Genomic DNA, 15038 nt, shown 5'->3' with positions numbered 1-15038 from the left:
ATATGAGACTATGGATAGTCTTCATGTATCTCACTTGTGTGAATGTTCATCAATTTTACTGAAGAAATATTGTGTGTTGATCATGGAATGCTAACTGAGACCCTACTCGAGTATTTTATCATATGTGACTGATACACCATATTACTTGCTTACATTTGAAAAATGCTGTATTCTGAAACAATTCCAGCCCCAAGGATTTTGGAGATGGGATTGTGGCCCTTTACATAGAACTGTACAAACGTACAAGAACCCATTTATAAGTTTGTTATATTAATAATTTTGAATCTTAAGGATATAAATTGACCCATGGTCATATCTAAAACTATATAAAGTCAAGTTTTAATGAAATTCTTCCACTTTGTTGGACTTTTGAGTTTCTAATATGTGTGGTTTGTTTCGTCCTTTATTTCCATTGTGAACATGGCTCAGTGCTGCTCGATCTTCTGCTGATTCCAATATGGATGATATTTGTAAGCTGCTTCGAAGTACCGGTTATTCCAGCCAACCAGGAGCCAAAAGACCACCCAACTATCCTGAGAGTTATTTCCAGAGAGTGCCTATCAATGAATCCTTCATCAATATGGTCATTGGTCGATTAAGATCTGATGATATTTACAACCAGGTAGGGACTAAATCTACTAAGATCTTAGTGGTTTAAGAGACTGATTTCACTTTCCTCCTCAATTACTCCTTCCCTTCCTTCTTCTTCAAAAGAGTAAAAGCAGCTAAAAACTATTTAAAACCTTTTGAGCTGTGGTATGGGATGGTAGAGGAAAGATGGATATTAATTTGGGCAGAATTAGAAATTTCACGGAGGAGATGGGATTTGAGCTATATTTGGAAAGAAGTGCATTCTTTTAGTCATTCATTTAAGAAATAGTTATCAAGTGTGTGTTATGTGCCTGTCCATGTGCTAGGTTCTGGAGATCCATCGCTGATGAGGGCAGGCCATGGTCCCTACCCTTAATGAGCTTGTAACTGAGGAAAGAAGACAGACAATTAAAGGAATTACAGGAAAGCAAGATGAGTGTTATCTTAGAGGAAGCATGGGTGCCATGGAGCATATAACAGGGACAGCAAGATTGCAACAGGTGACAAAGGAGACATAAGGGCACTTCAGAAGGGGCAGCATGAGCAGGGCTGTAAAGATCCTGCAGCTCACTGTCCTCTCCAGTACGTATATCATTCACTTACTTAAAAGGATACCAAAGGAAACTACCTTTTGACTTTATTGTCCTGAAGAAAACATGATTTTATGTGTTCTATATATTTCTCTTACTAGAAGAGAGTAAAGAGTCGGACCTGTGATAACTGGATATCATTGATCACAGAGCACACCTGCTCTGTACAGTTCTTTAGTTCTTTAGTTCCTGTTAGTTTTTTGTGTGAATATGTTAAGTGTAAATAAAAAAGTTTTGTTTTTTTTTAAGACAACTCAAAATCAGGGGCTACCGACAAATACCAGGTCTCTATAATATTTGTTACCATTTATTGAGAATTCAATATGAATCAAAATCATAAGAGGTTTTTTTCATATTCCATTTTCTTTATTCCTCACAATAGTCTTGCAAAGTAGACAGCATTATCCTCATGTTGATACCGAGAAAAATAAGGCTTACAGAGCTTAAATAACTAGGTAGCAGAACCATAATTTGAATTCAGGTCTGTAAGACTTCAAAGCCCGTGCTCTTTCCTCGCTGCCTCTCCTTACCCCCTCTGCCTCTTATCTGGTCCATTTTGTCCGTGTCTCAAGGCAGTATGTTTCAATTTTCTCCTTGCCCCGTGACCTTTATTAACACAGGGGTTAAGCTGTGGTTGTGCTGTGTGTCCACCCCACTCTGCCCTGCACTTCCCCCATCCCTGGCTGATTGGAGCAGGGGCAGTCACTTGACCCAAGATGGATCAGATTCCCTGTCTCCAGGTAATTTGGAATTGGGCCTGAGAAACAATTTCTGGACATGGGTTTACCCACAACTTGCAAAGCTTGGAGTTTGAGGGCAGCCTCATTCTGCCATGTTTTGGAGAACAGTCTGGAGAGAGTGAAAAGTTGGGCAAACATGTCAGGTGGAGAAGCAGTGAAGGCTTTCTAGTTCGCAGCTCCAGGCCCTTCCAGAGACCTGGCCACATTCCTGCCTGCAGGTTCCGTGCGACACTGCTGTGTCTGTCCTTGTAATAATTTCCTCCCTTTCTGCTTATGGTCCTTGAGGCGATATGCCAAAGATTCATAACACATGAGGCAGTGGAACCCTGGGACAGACCAGCATTTAAAAGGCAGGCAGAAGGAGAACCCCAGCAAAGCAGATTGAGGAGAGAGAGGGGTGTCTGGGAAACCAAAGAAGGAGAGAATTTCATTCCTCGGAGGATTTAAGTGAGAGTGCTCAAGAGGCCATTGAAGGGGCCGGCACCGTGGTGTAGCGATTAAGTGTGCACGCTCCGCTGCTGGCGGCCCGGGTTCTGATCCCTGGTGCGCACTGATGCACTGCTTGTCAGGCCATGTGGCGGCGTCCCATGTAAAGTGGAGGAAGATGGGTACAGATGTTAGCTCAGAGCCAGTCTTCCTCAGCAAAAAGAGGAGGATTGGCATGGATGTTAGCTCAGGGCTGATCTGCCTCATGAAAAAAAAAAGAGGCCATTGAATTGGGTCATTGTGAGGTTACAAGTGACCTTAGGAAATTCCATTGAGGTGATGGTGGATGTCAAATTTCAGTGAGTTGAAGAATAAACAGGAAGTGAGAAAATAGCAACAGTGAGTATGGAATCTGTCAGCTCTAAGAGATTATCTGTGATGGGAAAGACACAGAAGTAGACAACTAGTGGGAGACATGGGGTTAAAACTGTTTTCTTTTTTTAAGGAAAGGACTTAGAATTGCAGCAGAGTCAAGGGCTGGAAGGAAGAGAATATCATGTGGTTAGGGCTAAGAAGGAAGGCCCTGGTTACCAGTGCCACAATCTTAAGAATTGCTTCCGGTGTCCACGATTCTCAAAGGAGATGGACTTTTGAGAGACTGATATGTCCTAGGACTAGCTCATTTGTTTGGCACATGTAACTTTAATTGTTACCAACAGCTGCCTCTTCTGGGTCTCATCTCTGTGTTGCAGGTCTCAGCATATCCTTTGCCTGAGCATCGTAGCACGGCCCTGGCCAATCAGGCTGCCATGTTGTATGTAATTCTCTACTTTGAACCTTCCATTCTTCATGCTCATCAAGCAAAAATGAGAGAGATAGTGGATAAATACTTTCCAGATAATTGGGCAAGTATTACTATTAGTCTTTTTTTCTCTAAAATAAGCTTGTTAGAGAACTGATTTTTCCATTCTTTTGGCCTTTAACCCAAAGATCATAATGTTGTAAATAACGAGATAAAATCACTTATGTAAAATTACTTTGTGTGTTGAATTTTATAAATCGTAACATGAAGGAATAAATCGGTCAGTAAAATTTCTTGGAGAACTTATTCAGTTTTTTTTTTTCTTAAATGGATACTCTCAAGGTAAAACCATGTATAAAATGTATCTTAATTTAGCTACTGAGATTGCAACTAAGTTACATAAGCGTTTCTCTGTTCTTTCCTGTTTTATCAATCTAAGCTAGTAGAATTCATCTAATTTGTCATTTTATGAATAAGAATTTCACTTTTATAATAAGTTTTATCTGTATATAGGGTAATGTGGACGGGGCTGTTAGGGTTTACATTACTGCAGGGATGTGCTTGTAACTTTTTAAACATTGTTTCACTTAAAAATATTAATTCTTAAAGGAGTAAAACTGACTTAACATACTTAATATATATGAAATGTTTCTTTGCACGCAGATGTTTTAACAAAGTATCTTGAATCGGGTCGTGTTCTCAGGTAGCAGATTTTATTTCACTTTTTACCAGCCATGGGGTCATATTAACTCTCTGTGATGAGGGACTGAAAGAGGAGCTTTGCTGGTAAGGAGAACAGCCTACATTTAGGAGATGATGCTTTGTATCCATGAATGAATCATACTCACGAGCTTGGAGATGAGCAAGCAAGAGGAAAACTCGGATAGTCTGGCTTCATTTGCCTAAGCTTAATAAAGAAGTTTTGGCTGTAATGCTGTGCTCAGAAACTCTTGCAGTATGAAGAAAGGTCAAAAGCCAGTTACATGATACTTACATGATATACTCCTAAAAAAACACTGGCACATTGAAAATACGGGAATAAAAGATATTCCGGGCAAAGGCCAACCAATAAGAACCTAGTGAGAAAATATTAGTCTTATACCATAGAGACTTTTAAAGAAAAATGTTAATAGGGATAAAGAGGGATTGTATTTAATGTTAAAAAGAATAAATGCAAAACAATGCCACTCTTCTCACAAATGTTTTTGGAAAAACTTCACTTTGATTTTTTTATTAAAAAGTATTTATATTAGCATATAATGGGTTTATTGTTATTTTATTCATTTATTTTTTTTTTTGTGAGGAGATCAGCCTTGTGCTAACATCTGCCAATCCTCCTCTTTTTTTGCTGAGGAAGACTGGCCCTGTGCTAACATTTGTGCCCATCTTCCTCCACTTTGTATGGGACGCCGGCACAGCGTGGCTTGACAAGCAATGCGTCAGTACCCGCCCGGGATCTGAACCGGCGAACCCCAGGCCGCCACAGCGGAGCGTGTGCACTTAACTGCTTGCGCCACTGGGCCAGCCCCGGGTTTCTTGTTATTTTAAATGAATTAAGTTTTTTTTTTGATTTCTCAATTTTAATGCACAATATGATAAATATCAATAGATAGAACCCACATTAAAAAAAAAAGTTCTTGGGGGTCCTCAGTAACTTTTAAGAATGTAAAGGCTGAGATGAAACTGTTTGGGAAAACCTCTGCTCTAGTCAAAAGTTTCCGCCTTCCTTTCCTCTTGCATTTTTCTTCATCTAGGAATCTAACACAGCAGTTTGAAAGGAAAACCTTGTTTTAGTTATTTTTCCGTGAGTAGCAACATTGTGACTCTTGTTCCACAGTGCTCATAAGGAAGAACTCTTATCTATATATTTTGGTTTTTCATTGATTTTCATGGACATGGCATTTAAACGTGAAGGAGTGGGCAGTGTCTTCTGTAACTGTATTTTCCCAGCCCCTTGCCTTGAAGTGAGTAGGTATCTAACAAATACTGAGTGAATATCTCCTCTTCCAGGTAATTAGTATTTACATGGGGATCACAGTGAATCTAGCAGATGCTTGGGAACCTTATAAAGCTGCAAAAACTGCTTTAAACAATACCCTGGACCTTTCAAATGTCAGAGAACAGGTAGGTTCCGGCTGATCGGGGAGGAATCTGGAACAACAGCCAGCAGGCTTTAATGGCGTAGGAAATGAGCTAAGTAGATTTCCCGAGGAATTGGAAGATGTCCACGTAGACATTTTAGTACAATGATTAATGAAAGGTGAATTTTGCACATCAGAATAAGGTAGATAATTGTAGATTTTTAACTTATATAGTATATATAAATGGGAGACTTGGGTCCTAAGGAAGATTCAGCACCCTAAGATGAATCGGTGTGACTTATGGCCCCAATTGACTTCGTTTACTCTTGCTTAAACACTGTGTGCTTAGAGGCCGGCCCCGTGGCGTAGCAGTTAAGTGCGCACGCTCTGCTCCCGGCAGCCCAGGTTCGGATCCCTGGGGGGGCACCAACGCACCACTTGTCAGGCCATGCTGTGGCGGCGTCCCACGTAAAGTGGAGGAAGGCTGGCATGGATGTTAGCTCAGGGCCAGTCTTCCTCAGCAAAAAGAGGAGGATTGGCATGGATGTTAGCTCAGGACTGATCTTCCTCACAAAAAAAGAAAAAAAGAATGTGTGCTTAGGGACAGAGATACTTTCACTAGTAGCTAGAATTTGAATATTTTCATCAGAAGGATGAGTGATGAAGATGGTAACTGAGTGTAGACAATATGCCCTTTCACTATAATTTAAATCTGTCATTTCTGATGTGCGAACAAGACTAAAGACGTTCATCTCCATAAAGTTTAAATGGCTATATTCTGTCCCTTTGATAAGAACAGAAGGCAAGAAGGAAAACACCTGAGTAAACAGAGGAATAAAAATAAAATCTTTTTATTGGGGAGCATCCTTAATATTTCTAAATAGTTCTCTTCCTCAGCCTGGCTTTCTGAGTTTTTGAGTTTCCAGTGTGGATAGAATAATATTGACTCGAAGACCTTTAGCATGTTTTATTCAAATAAATTGAATTCCATAAATAATACATAAAATGATTTCAATTTTGGCTTGTCTCCTAGAAATATATTAGAGAAAGTAGTGCTTCCATACTTACCGGCATCAGAGGTTTAATTTTTCATTACTAAAATTCCTTTCCAAATTGCATTCTCTTGTTTGTGACATTGTAAGAAGCTCTTCAGAGTCTTCTGATGAAATATCCTGTGATAGTTTTAAACTAACCGGACTAGGTTAATGATGTTTCACATTTAACTCTTGCTTTAGGTGAAGCAGAATGACCAAATTTCCAAAAGGCTGGTTTCAAAATTCATATATCTGTCTAAATCTCATCTTTTGAGTGTTTCTGCTCTGCTCTGCCTCCTTTGTAGATAATAATAGGGAAAACAGGCAATTGAGCTTCTGCCGTTGTTTCTTTTCCATCCAAATTAAGAATAGAGGGGATCCGAGCCAGCCCTGATGGCCTACTGGTTAAAGTTTGGTGCTCTCACGGCTTTGGTGGCCCAGGTTCATTTCCTGGTAGCGGAACCACACCACGGGTCTGTCAGTTGCCATGCTATGACAGCAGCTCACATAGAAGACCTAGAATGACTTACAACTAGGCTATACAACTATGCACTGGGGCTTTGGGGAGGGAAGAAAGAGGAAGATTGCCAACAGGTGTTAGCTCAGGGGGACTCTTTCCCTGCAAAAAAAAAAGAATAGAAGGGATGTTAGGAGCCACCTGATCCAGTCCTCCAGTTTTTACATTTGAAGAAACCAATACGCAGAGGTTAAATCCAAAGTCACACCAATATTTAATCATAGCCAGACCAGATTTTAGTCTCTTTAATTCTAAGTCCAATACTCTTTCCAAACATGTCCAATAAGCCACTTGCCTTTGAGTCTTATAAACTGTAGTCCATATGTTACTCATCTCATATAGAAATGTTATTATTTGTCAAGGGATTCATTTGAATGTGATTCACTCTCAAGATAATAATCCTCTTCCTTTTTTTAATGTAATTCAAGTCTTTTATTTTCAAAGGCAAGCAGATACGCTACCGTTGGTGAAAGAGTGCGTGCTCAGGTGCAGCAGTTTCTGAAGGAAGGTTATTTGAGGGAGGAGATGGTTCTGGACAACATCCCCAAGCTCCTGAACTGCCTGAGAGACTGCAACGTCTCCATCCGATGGCTGATGCTGCATACGGCAGACTTAGGTAATGCACAAAAGGTGGGCCGTGTATATCGCTCCATATAAAGGCTTTCAGGTTTAAGATCTATTTCATGATGCAAAGTGGTTTACCCCTTGGAGGAGAATCAAGTTGCTTTTTTAAGTTAGTTGTTTTTGTGTCTACTTGGACAAGTCAGCGGCCCACCGAACAGCCCCTTTGTCAGGTATTGTTAGGTGCTGGGGAAGATGAGGAAATTTACCTCCCACGTTCAAGGAGCTTGTCGCTGGTCAAATTGGGGAGATCGGATGTATACCTATGAAAAAGTATAACTGCAGGTCTGTGGTAGGCAGAATGACGCCGCCGCACCCCACTCGCCCAAAGATGCCCATGGCCTAATCCCTGGAACCTGTGGGCATGTTATATTACATGGCAGAAGGGGATTAAGGTTGCAGATGGAATTCGTGCTGCTAATCAGTTGACCATAAAGTAAGAAGATTATCCCAGTGGGTTCAGTGTAATCACGTGGGTCCTTAAATTGGCAAGAGGGAAGCAGAAGAGTCAGAACTAGAGAAATGGCACCATGAAAAAGACTCAAGAGGCCATTGCTGGCTTTAAAGATGGAAGGGGCTGCAGGCCAAGGAATACGGGAAGCCTCTAGATACTGAAAAAGACAAGAAATGGATTTTTCCTGGAGCCTCCAGAAGGAGCACAGCCCTGCCGACACCTTGATTTTAGCCCAGTGACACCCATTTCAGATTTCTCACCTCTGGAACTATAAGAGAACAAATTTGTTTGTTTCTTTTTTTTTTTTTTTTTTTGCTGAAGAAAATTAGCCCTGAGCTAACATCTGTTGCCAATTTGCCAATCTTCCTCCTTTTTTGCTTGAGGAAGATTAGCCCTGCACTAACATCTGTGCTAGTCTTCTTCCATTTTATATGTGGGTTGCTGCCTCAGCATGGCTGATGAGTGGTAGAGGTCAGTGCCTGGGACCCGAACCCACAAACACGAGCCGCCACAGTGGAGCACGCCAAACTTAACCACTACGCCACTGGGCCGGCCCCAATTCTGTCGTTTTAAGCTACTAAGTTTGTGGTAATTTGTCACAGCAGCAGTAGGAAACTAATACAAGGTCCAAGCCAGTAACTAAGAGCCCAATGTGTGAAACAGACAGTAGGGGGATCTGAGTCCAGAGCAGGAGAGAAACATGGCTTGGAGTGGAGAGATGGAGGTGGTCCAGGAAGGCTCCACACAGGAGGCAAGAGCTGACTAGCCCTTGATGAAATTTTGAAGTAAAAAGCAGGAGGGTTGGCCCGTGGCATAGTGGTTGGGTTCGCATGCTCCTCTTCAGCAGCCCAGCGTTTGCGGATTTGGATCCCAGGTGCGGACCTACACACTGCTCATCAAGCCATGCTGTGGCGGCATCCCACATACAAAATAGAGAAAGGTTGGCACAGATGTTAGCTCAGCGACAATCTTCCTCAAGCAAAAAAGAAAAAAAAAAGCAGAAGGAATTCTAGACTGGAGAAATGATGGAAGAAAAGGTATGATTTTGGAACTATAGGAAAACTGGGCCCACTGAGTTGATGAACTGGCTAGACTGGAGTGCTTAATTAAGGGAGGTTGGTTCTTAACCTTTGCTGAGTGGTGGCCATCTTTGAGACCCTACTGGCCATCAAGTTCAGAAGCTTCACAGATTGTGTGAAACACCTCCACAGGGGCCGTGAGCCTGACTTTAAAACCCTTGGTTTAGTGGTAGAAAAATAAGTAGGTGGGACTAATACCTGAGCATGTTCAGAGCTGACACAGTTCCTTATGCTTAGTAAATGCTTGATAGCCTTAATTAGCTAATGAGTTTACTCATCCAGAGCTGCACACCCCTCCCCTCCCCCTAAGAGTTGTGTCCTTCAGCAGCCCTGTAAAGCCTTCTGCTTTTTGTTTCTCATTCAAGAAACTTTTCTTGAGAACCTACCCTGGGACAGGTACCAGTTTTACAGTACCTGTAAAAACAGGTTCCTTGTTTTTACAGATAAGGCTGTGTCTCTAGATTCACTCCAGCAATCTCCAGCTTCTTAAATCTTTCTCACAAGTGCTGCTTTCCAGTTTGTTTTTTCATCGTTTTGCTTGTTGGGCCAGATCCCTCTCCAATTTACAGTTTGCTCACGGCGTGAATACCATAGTGCAAGTTTTTAATCATCTAATGGATGTGTTTTTAATTAGTTGAGTTTCTGTTTTACATAAACTCCAGTTCTAATTTGAGGATTTTACTATGTTGACTGAGTTTATAATCTTCTTTACCAAAAGTCTTACATTCTCAAGCCTATAAACAACTCAAGCCCTCACTTTATCCTATGACAAAACCAACCTTGGTTTTCTCGTGCCTCAGCCTCATCTTCCTCTTCCAGACGACTGTGCCTGACAGCCATGCCTATGTTCTGGGAGCCAGTGGTCCTCTGGATTTGCACTGTGCCGGAGACAACCTTGGCCTGTCAGAGTTCTATACCTTTATCTTCAGCCACATGTGTTTTCCATTTCTGTGCCTGGCACTTGTCTGACCTGATTGCACAAGGTCATAATTTATCGGAAACAAATGACTTGCCTATCTGGTTGTGAGTCATACGTGGGAAAAGTAACTGCTTATTTAGCTTTTCTGGTGTTTGGGTCATGGTGTGCAGGAAAGAAGGCATATTCCTCATATTCCTTCCTGTTAACCCGAGGAAAGCATTTCACCCACCTTAGGATGCTTCTGCAGTGCTGTACGGCTCTTGAAGAAACACGCTCTGAGCCAACATTGGGTGGGCAGGGCTGGCTGGCTACTTAAGTCTGACCCTAAGGCTACCACAGTTCTAGGATCTGTCCCTCATTTCTCTGCATCTGAATTCTTGAGGGTCAGGTCTTAGAGAGAGGATCAGGCCCTGAGAACACAGGAACCAAACCTGGTTTATACCAAGGAGTTAATTGTTAGTGCATAGTGAGGTCCCCTATCCGAAACTGAAAGCAAAGTAATACAGAAGGTTTCATGTTGAATTAGAATTGATATAAAGACTAGTGGAACTCTTTATAAGTTTGGGTTTTTGGGTTTTTTTTTAGTTAGGCAAGTATGAAGCTGAAAAAGTTGTCTATGTGTAATAGACACACCAGTCCAGCATATTTCTTCCCAGATAGTTCTGGAGAATGCATGATTCATCAGAATTCTACAGTTTCCCAGGAAAACTGAGCACTTCTCCAGGTTGTCATGAGTCTCCCCTGATGGAGTAACTTAGAAATCAATATATGAAATGGCCCTCCGAAGGCTTCACCATAACAGAAGCACCAAAAGACACCCCTGACTTTTGCTTATTCAACACAGTCATTCTGTACATGCCAGACATCTTGAGACTCAGATGGGAGGGCCAGGAAAGCAGGAGTGTGCACCTGTGATACTAGAGTAACTGCCAGGGACCTGGTACCTTATCAACTGTGAACTTTTTGACAACATTTGCTGTCTTAAAGTTTTTTTTTTTTGTTTTTTTTTAATAAGATCAGCCGTGAGCTAACATCCATGCCAATCCTCCTCTTTTTTTTGCTGAGGAAGACTGGCCTTGGGCTAACATCTGTGCCCATCTTCCTCCACTTTATATGGGACGCTGCCACAGCATGGCCTGACAAGTGGTGCATCAGTGCATGCCTGGGACCCAAACCCGGGCCGTCAACAGCAGAGCACACGCACTTAACCGCTATGCCACGGGGCCAGCCCCTGTCTTAAAGTTTTTATGTTGACTTTATTTGCAGTCTAGGTAGCTTTTACTTGTAATACATTTGCCTTGTCCTATTTTCTTCTTTCAAGATAAATAACTGGCCTCATAAAACGATGTCAGTAAATATCAGTATTTTTTTTTTGAAAACTTTTTATTTTTTTATTGATGTCTTAATAGTTTATAACATTGTGAAATTTTGGTTGTACATTTTTGTTTGTCAATCACCATATACATGTCTCCCTTCACCCCTTGTGCCCGCTTCCCAAGCCCATTGCCCCTGGTACCCACGATACAGTTTTCTCTGTCCATCTGTTGGTTTATATTCCACATATGAGTGAGATCTTATGGTGTTTGTCTTTCTCTTTCTGGCTTATTTCACTTAACGTAATACCCTCCAGGTCCATCCATATTGTTGCAACTGGGACAATTCTGTCTTTTTTATGGCTGAGTAGTATTCCATTGTGTATATATACCACATCTTCTTGATCCAATCATCAGTTGAGGCACACTTGGGTTACTTCCGCTTCTTGGCAGTAATGCTGCAATGAACATAGGGGCGCATAAGCCTCTTTGGATTGTTGATTTCAGGGTTGTTGGATAGCTTCCCAGTAATGGGATGGCTTGATCATAGGGTATTTCTATTTTTAATTTTTTGAGGAATCTCCATACCATTTTCCGTAGAGGCTGCGCCAGTTTGCATTCCCACCAGCTGTGTATGAGGGTTCCTGTTTCTCCACATCCTCTCCAACATTTGTTGTTTTTTGTCCTGGTGATTATAGCCATTCTAACGGGCATGAGGTGATAGCTTAGTGTTGTTTTGATTTGCATTTCCCTGATGATTAGTGATGTTGAACATCTTTTCATATGCCTATTGGCCATCTGTATATCTTCTTTGGAGAAGTGTTGGTTCATTTCCTCTGCCCATTTTTTGATCAGGTTGTTTGTTTTTTTGTTCAGTTGTGTGAGTCAAATATCAGTATTTTTTGTACTATAAACTTTTTTTTTTTTTGTGAGGAAGATTAGCCCTGAGCTAACATCTGTTGCCAATCCTCCTCTTTTTGCTGAGGAAGATTGGCCCTGGGCTAACATCCAGGCCCATCTTCCTCTACTTTATATGGGACGCCACCACAGTGTGGCCTGACAAGTGGTACATCGGTCTGCACCTGGGATGCGAACCCACAAACCCCAGTCTGCCGAAGCGGAGAGGGCAAACTTAACTGCTACGCCACCGGGCTGGCCCCTATAAACTTTTTTAACGTATTGTTTACTTTATTTGAAAGAGTTTAGCTTGGTAGCTGATAGGCTGAGCAGGGAATCGGGACATCTGATGTTTTATCCCTGGGTCAATCACTGCCCAATTTTCTGACCTTGGCCTACTTGCCATAGCCTTTGGGCCTGGATAGCAGATGGTCTGGAAAGCTCTGAGTGCCTGCCATACCCTCAGGCCTTTACAAGGCACAGAATGGTTCCAGGTCTGGCTCTTTCTGTTTGGAGGTGCCACATCTTTGTGTGGGTAACCCTGCTTCCCTGTTGTGTCAGGAGTCCCCAAGACCACTTACATTCAATGATTTAGTAGGAAGACTTAGCATATAGTAGTACTCATGGGTACACTTTATTACAGCAAAAGGAGAGAAAGGAAAATCAGCTAAGGGAAAGGCACGTGGGGCGAAATCAGGAGGAATCCAGTCACAAACTTCCAAGAGTCCTCTCCCAGTGGAGTCACACGGATGTGTTTAATTCCCCCAGCAATGAGTTATGACAGCATGTGTGAAATGTTGCCACCCAGGAAAGCTCGTGAGAAACTCAATGCCCATGGTTTTTATTGGTGGCTGATCACAGGCAGCCTCTGCTTGGCACAGACCAAAGTTCCAGACTCCCAGAAGGAAAGCAGGTGTTCATCATACAAATTGTTTGTACAAACAGTTAAGGCATAGTGGGCCATTCTTATCAGTTCTCAAAATGGTGGAAACTCTTCCAAAATCCAAGTTCTCGGATGCCAGCCTTGCAAGCAGGCCTTTCTGACGATCAATAGCAGTCTCAAGCCTACTAGGTTAACTCTTCTGCACACCTGTCCACAATTGAATGACAGAGATCGATGCCAAAAGCAACTCCAAGCAGACAGGACATAAGGAGGCCACCTGCTTAGAAAATGATGCCAAAGGCTCTGCCATCTATATTAGACAGTGGATAATAAACCAACCCCAAAGTGCTTACAAAATTTGGAAACACTGTTCTGGAGTTTGCTTTTTTCATTCAACAATATATCGGGGATGGCGTTCCATGGCAGATCCAATTTGTCATATTTAACAGGTCAGTTGTACTTACTCCATAGCATAAATGCACTGCAATTTATTTTACCATCTGTTACTGATGTACATTTGCTTAACAGAAGGAAAGTATTTAAGAATTCATCTTATATATCATAGATATTATCTACATATTTGATAAATTGGAAACTCTTTTCTTCCTTTTTCTAGCCTGTGACCCAAACAACAAACGCCTTCGTCAAATCAAGGACCAGATTCTAACAGACTCTAGGTATAATCCCAAGATTCTCTTTCAATTGCTGTTGGATACTGCACAATTTGAGTTTATACTCAAAGAGGTAAAGATATTGAATGAATAATCACCAAATTCTTAGTTTTTTTATGCTTGAAAAATTTTTTTAAAGATTAGAATTTGGTAGCTATATCTCTGATTCAAGCTATAGATTCTAGCTAAGATAATTCTTACAGAAAAAGGATGGGATTAAACATTTAAAAGGATTTAGTGCCTACTGTCATTGTGGATACATTGATGGGAAAAAAGTGCACAAGATTGTGCAGGTTATAGTCTAATAAGGAATGTGGACATTAATCAGAGAATCACACTAATAAAAATATCTCTTTATGCACTCTAAGGGAAAGGAGCCTAATTCTCTGGACACCTAAAATAAAGGATCCTGTCCTGGCTTTGACGCTTCCCTGAGAAGAGAGGCAAGAACTTCTGAAGGGACCTGAAGAAGGGACCTGTCAGAATTAGCTAAGACAAAGATAGGGAGCATGATGGAGAACATTCCAGGGAGAGGACAGAATATGTTTAAGGCCTCGTGGGTGGAGAAGAGCATGACCAGTTCAAGACCAGTTGGTTGGAGGGGAGAGAATGCAAGAGAAAGGTGACATGAAATGAAATTGAAAGGTGGGCGGGAGCCAGCCTATGCTAGACCTTCCAGGAGTTCAGTCTTCATCTTAAAAGCCGTGAGAAGCTAATGGAAGTGGCTTAAATAGGGTGGGTGATTTACATTTGAACAAGGTCGTCTAAAGGACTTTAAGGAATTTGAGTTCACTGAAGGAAATTCTGGGGTTAGTCTTAACCTTAAAGAAGCCTCTATGGGCATCATAAAAATAGCAGATACCTGGGAAAGTCCAGGTTCTGTAAACAGTAACTGTGACAGTTTGTGTCAGCTGGGCTCACGTACTAGCCCCAGACATTAATGCCCATTCAGAACCAATATTTGCCTGGCCTCAGTCTGATTGGTGATATACTAGATGTTTCTTTATCTTCTAGGTATGTGAGGACCTATTAAGTAGCTCCTATTAAGTAGCTCAGAAAAAGTAGATGCTGATTATTAACATAATGCTAATGTATGTGCTGAGTGTTTCCAGTGACTTGTCTGGGTATAATTTTATAAGATCAGAGAAATGCTACCTCTTTTTGATCCTTTTAATAATGTTAGTTTTTCCTCTGAATAGTTAATCATTATTGAACACCTACTCTGTTCTCAGCTAGGTGCTAGGACTTCAAAAATGAACAAGGCATGTCACTACCATCAAGGAGCTCTCAGTATAGTGGGGAAGAGAGACAGATTAAGCCAAGATGAGAAACCAGGAAAGATACAAGAGCAGGAACCAGGCATCTTATTAGTTGGTCAAAGCAAAACTGGCCTTTCAGTGCGAGTTGCCCACAAGGGAGA

At 41.5% G+C, this 15038-nt stretch overlaps 1 protein-coding gene across 3 annotated transcripts in view; it reads left to right on the top strand.

Moving 5' to 3' along the window:
- WASHC5 (WASH complex subunit 5) overlaps positions 1 to 15038 on the top strand; it is a 64285-nt gene that overhangs the window by 10267 nt on the left and 38980 nt on the right. For 2 of the 3 annotated variants that reach the window (XM_058564924.1, XM_058564925.1), the window contains 5 exons: positions 430 to 622; positions 3100 to 3252; positions 5160 to 5273; positions 7226 to 7397; positions 13564 to 13691. In XM_058564924.1, coding sequence (XP_058420907.1) covers positions 430 to 622; positions 3100 to 3252; positions 5160 to 5273; positions 7226 to 7397; positions 13564 to 13691 — 760 coding nt within the window. The remainder of the gene's footprint in view (positions 1 to 429; positions 623 to 3099; positions 3253 to 5159; positions 5274 to 7225; positions 7398 to 13563; positions 13692 to 15038) is intronic. The other variant, XM_058564926.1, reaches the window with a different exon arrangement.

Source organism: Diceros bicornis, chromosome 21, assembly GCF_020826845.1.
Source record: "Diceros bicornis minor isolate mBicDic1 chromosome 21, mDicBic1.mat.cur, whole genome shotgun sequence".
In the NCBI taxonomy this organism is placed as follows: Eukaryota; Metazoa; Chordata; class Mammalia; order Perissodactyla; family Rhinocerotidae; genus Diceros; species Diceros bicornis.
The sequence above is the reverse complement of the archived record's forward strand: the minus strand, read 5'-3'. Positions and strand labels throughout refer to the sequence as shown.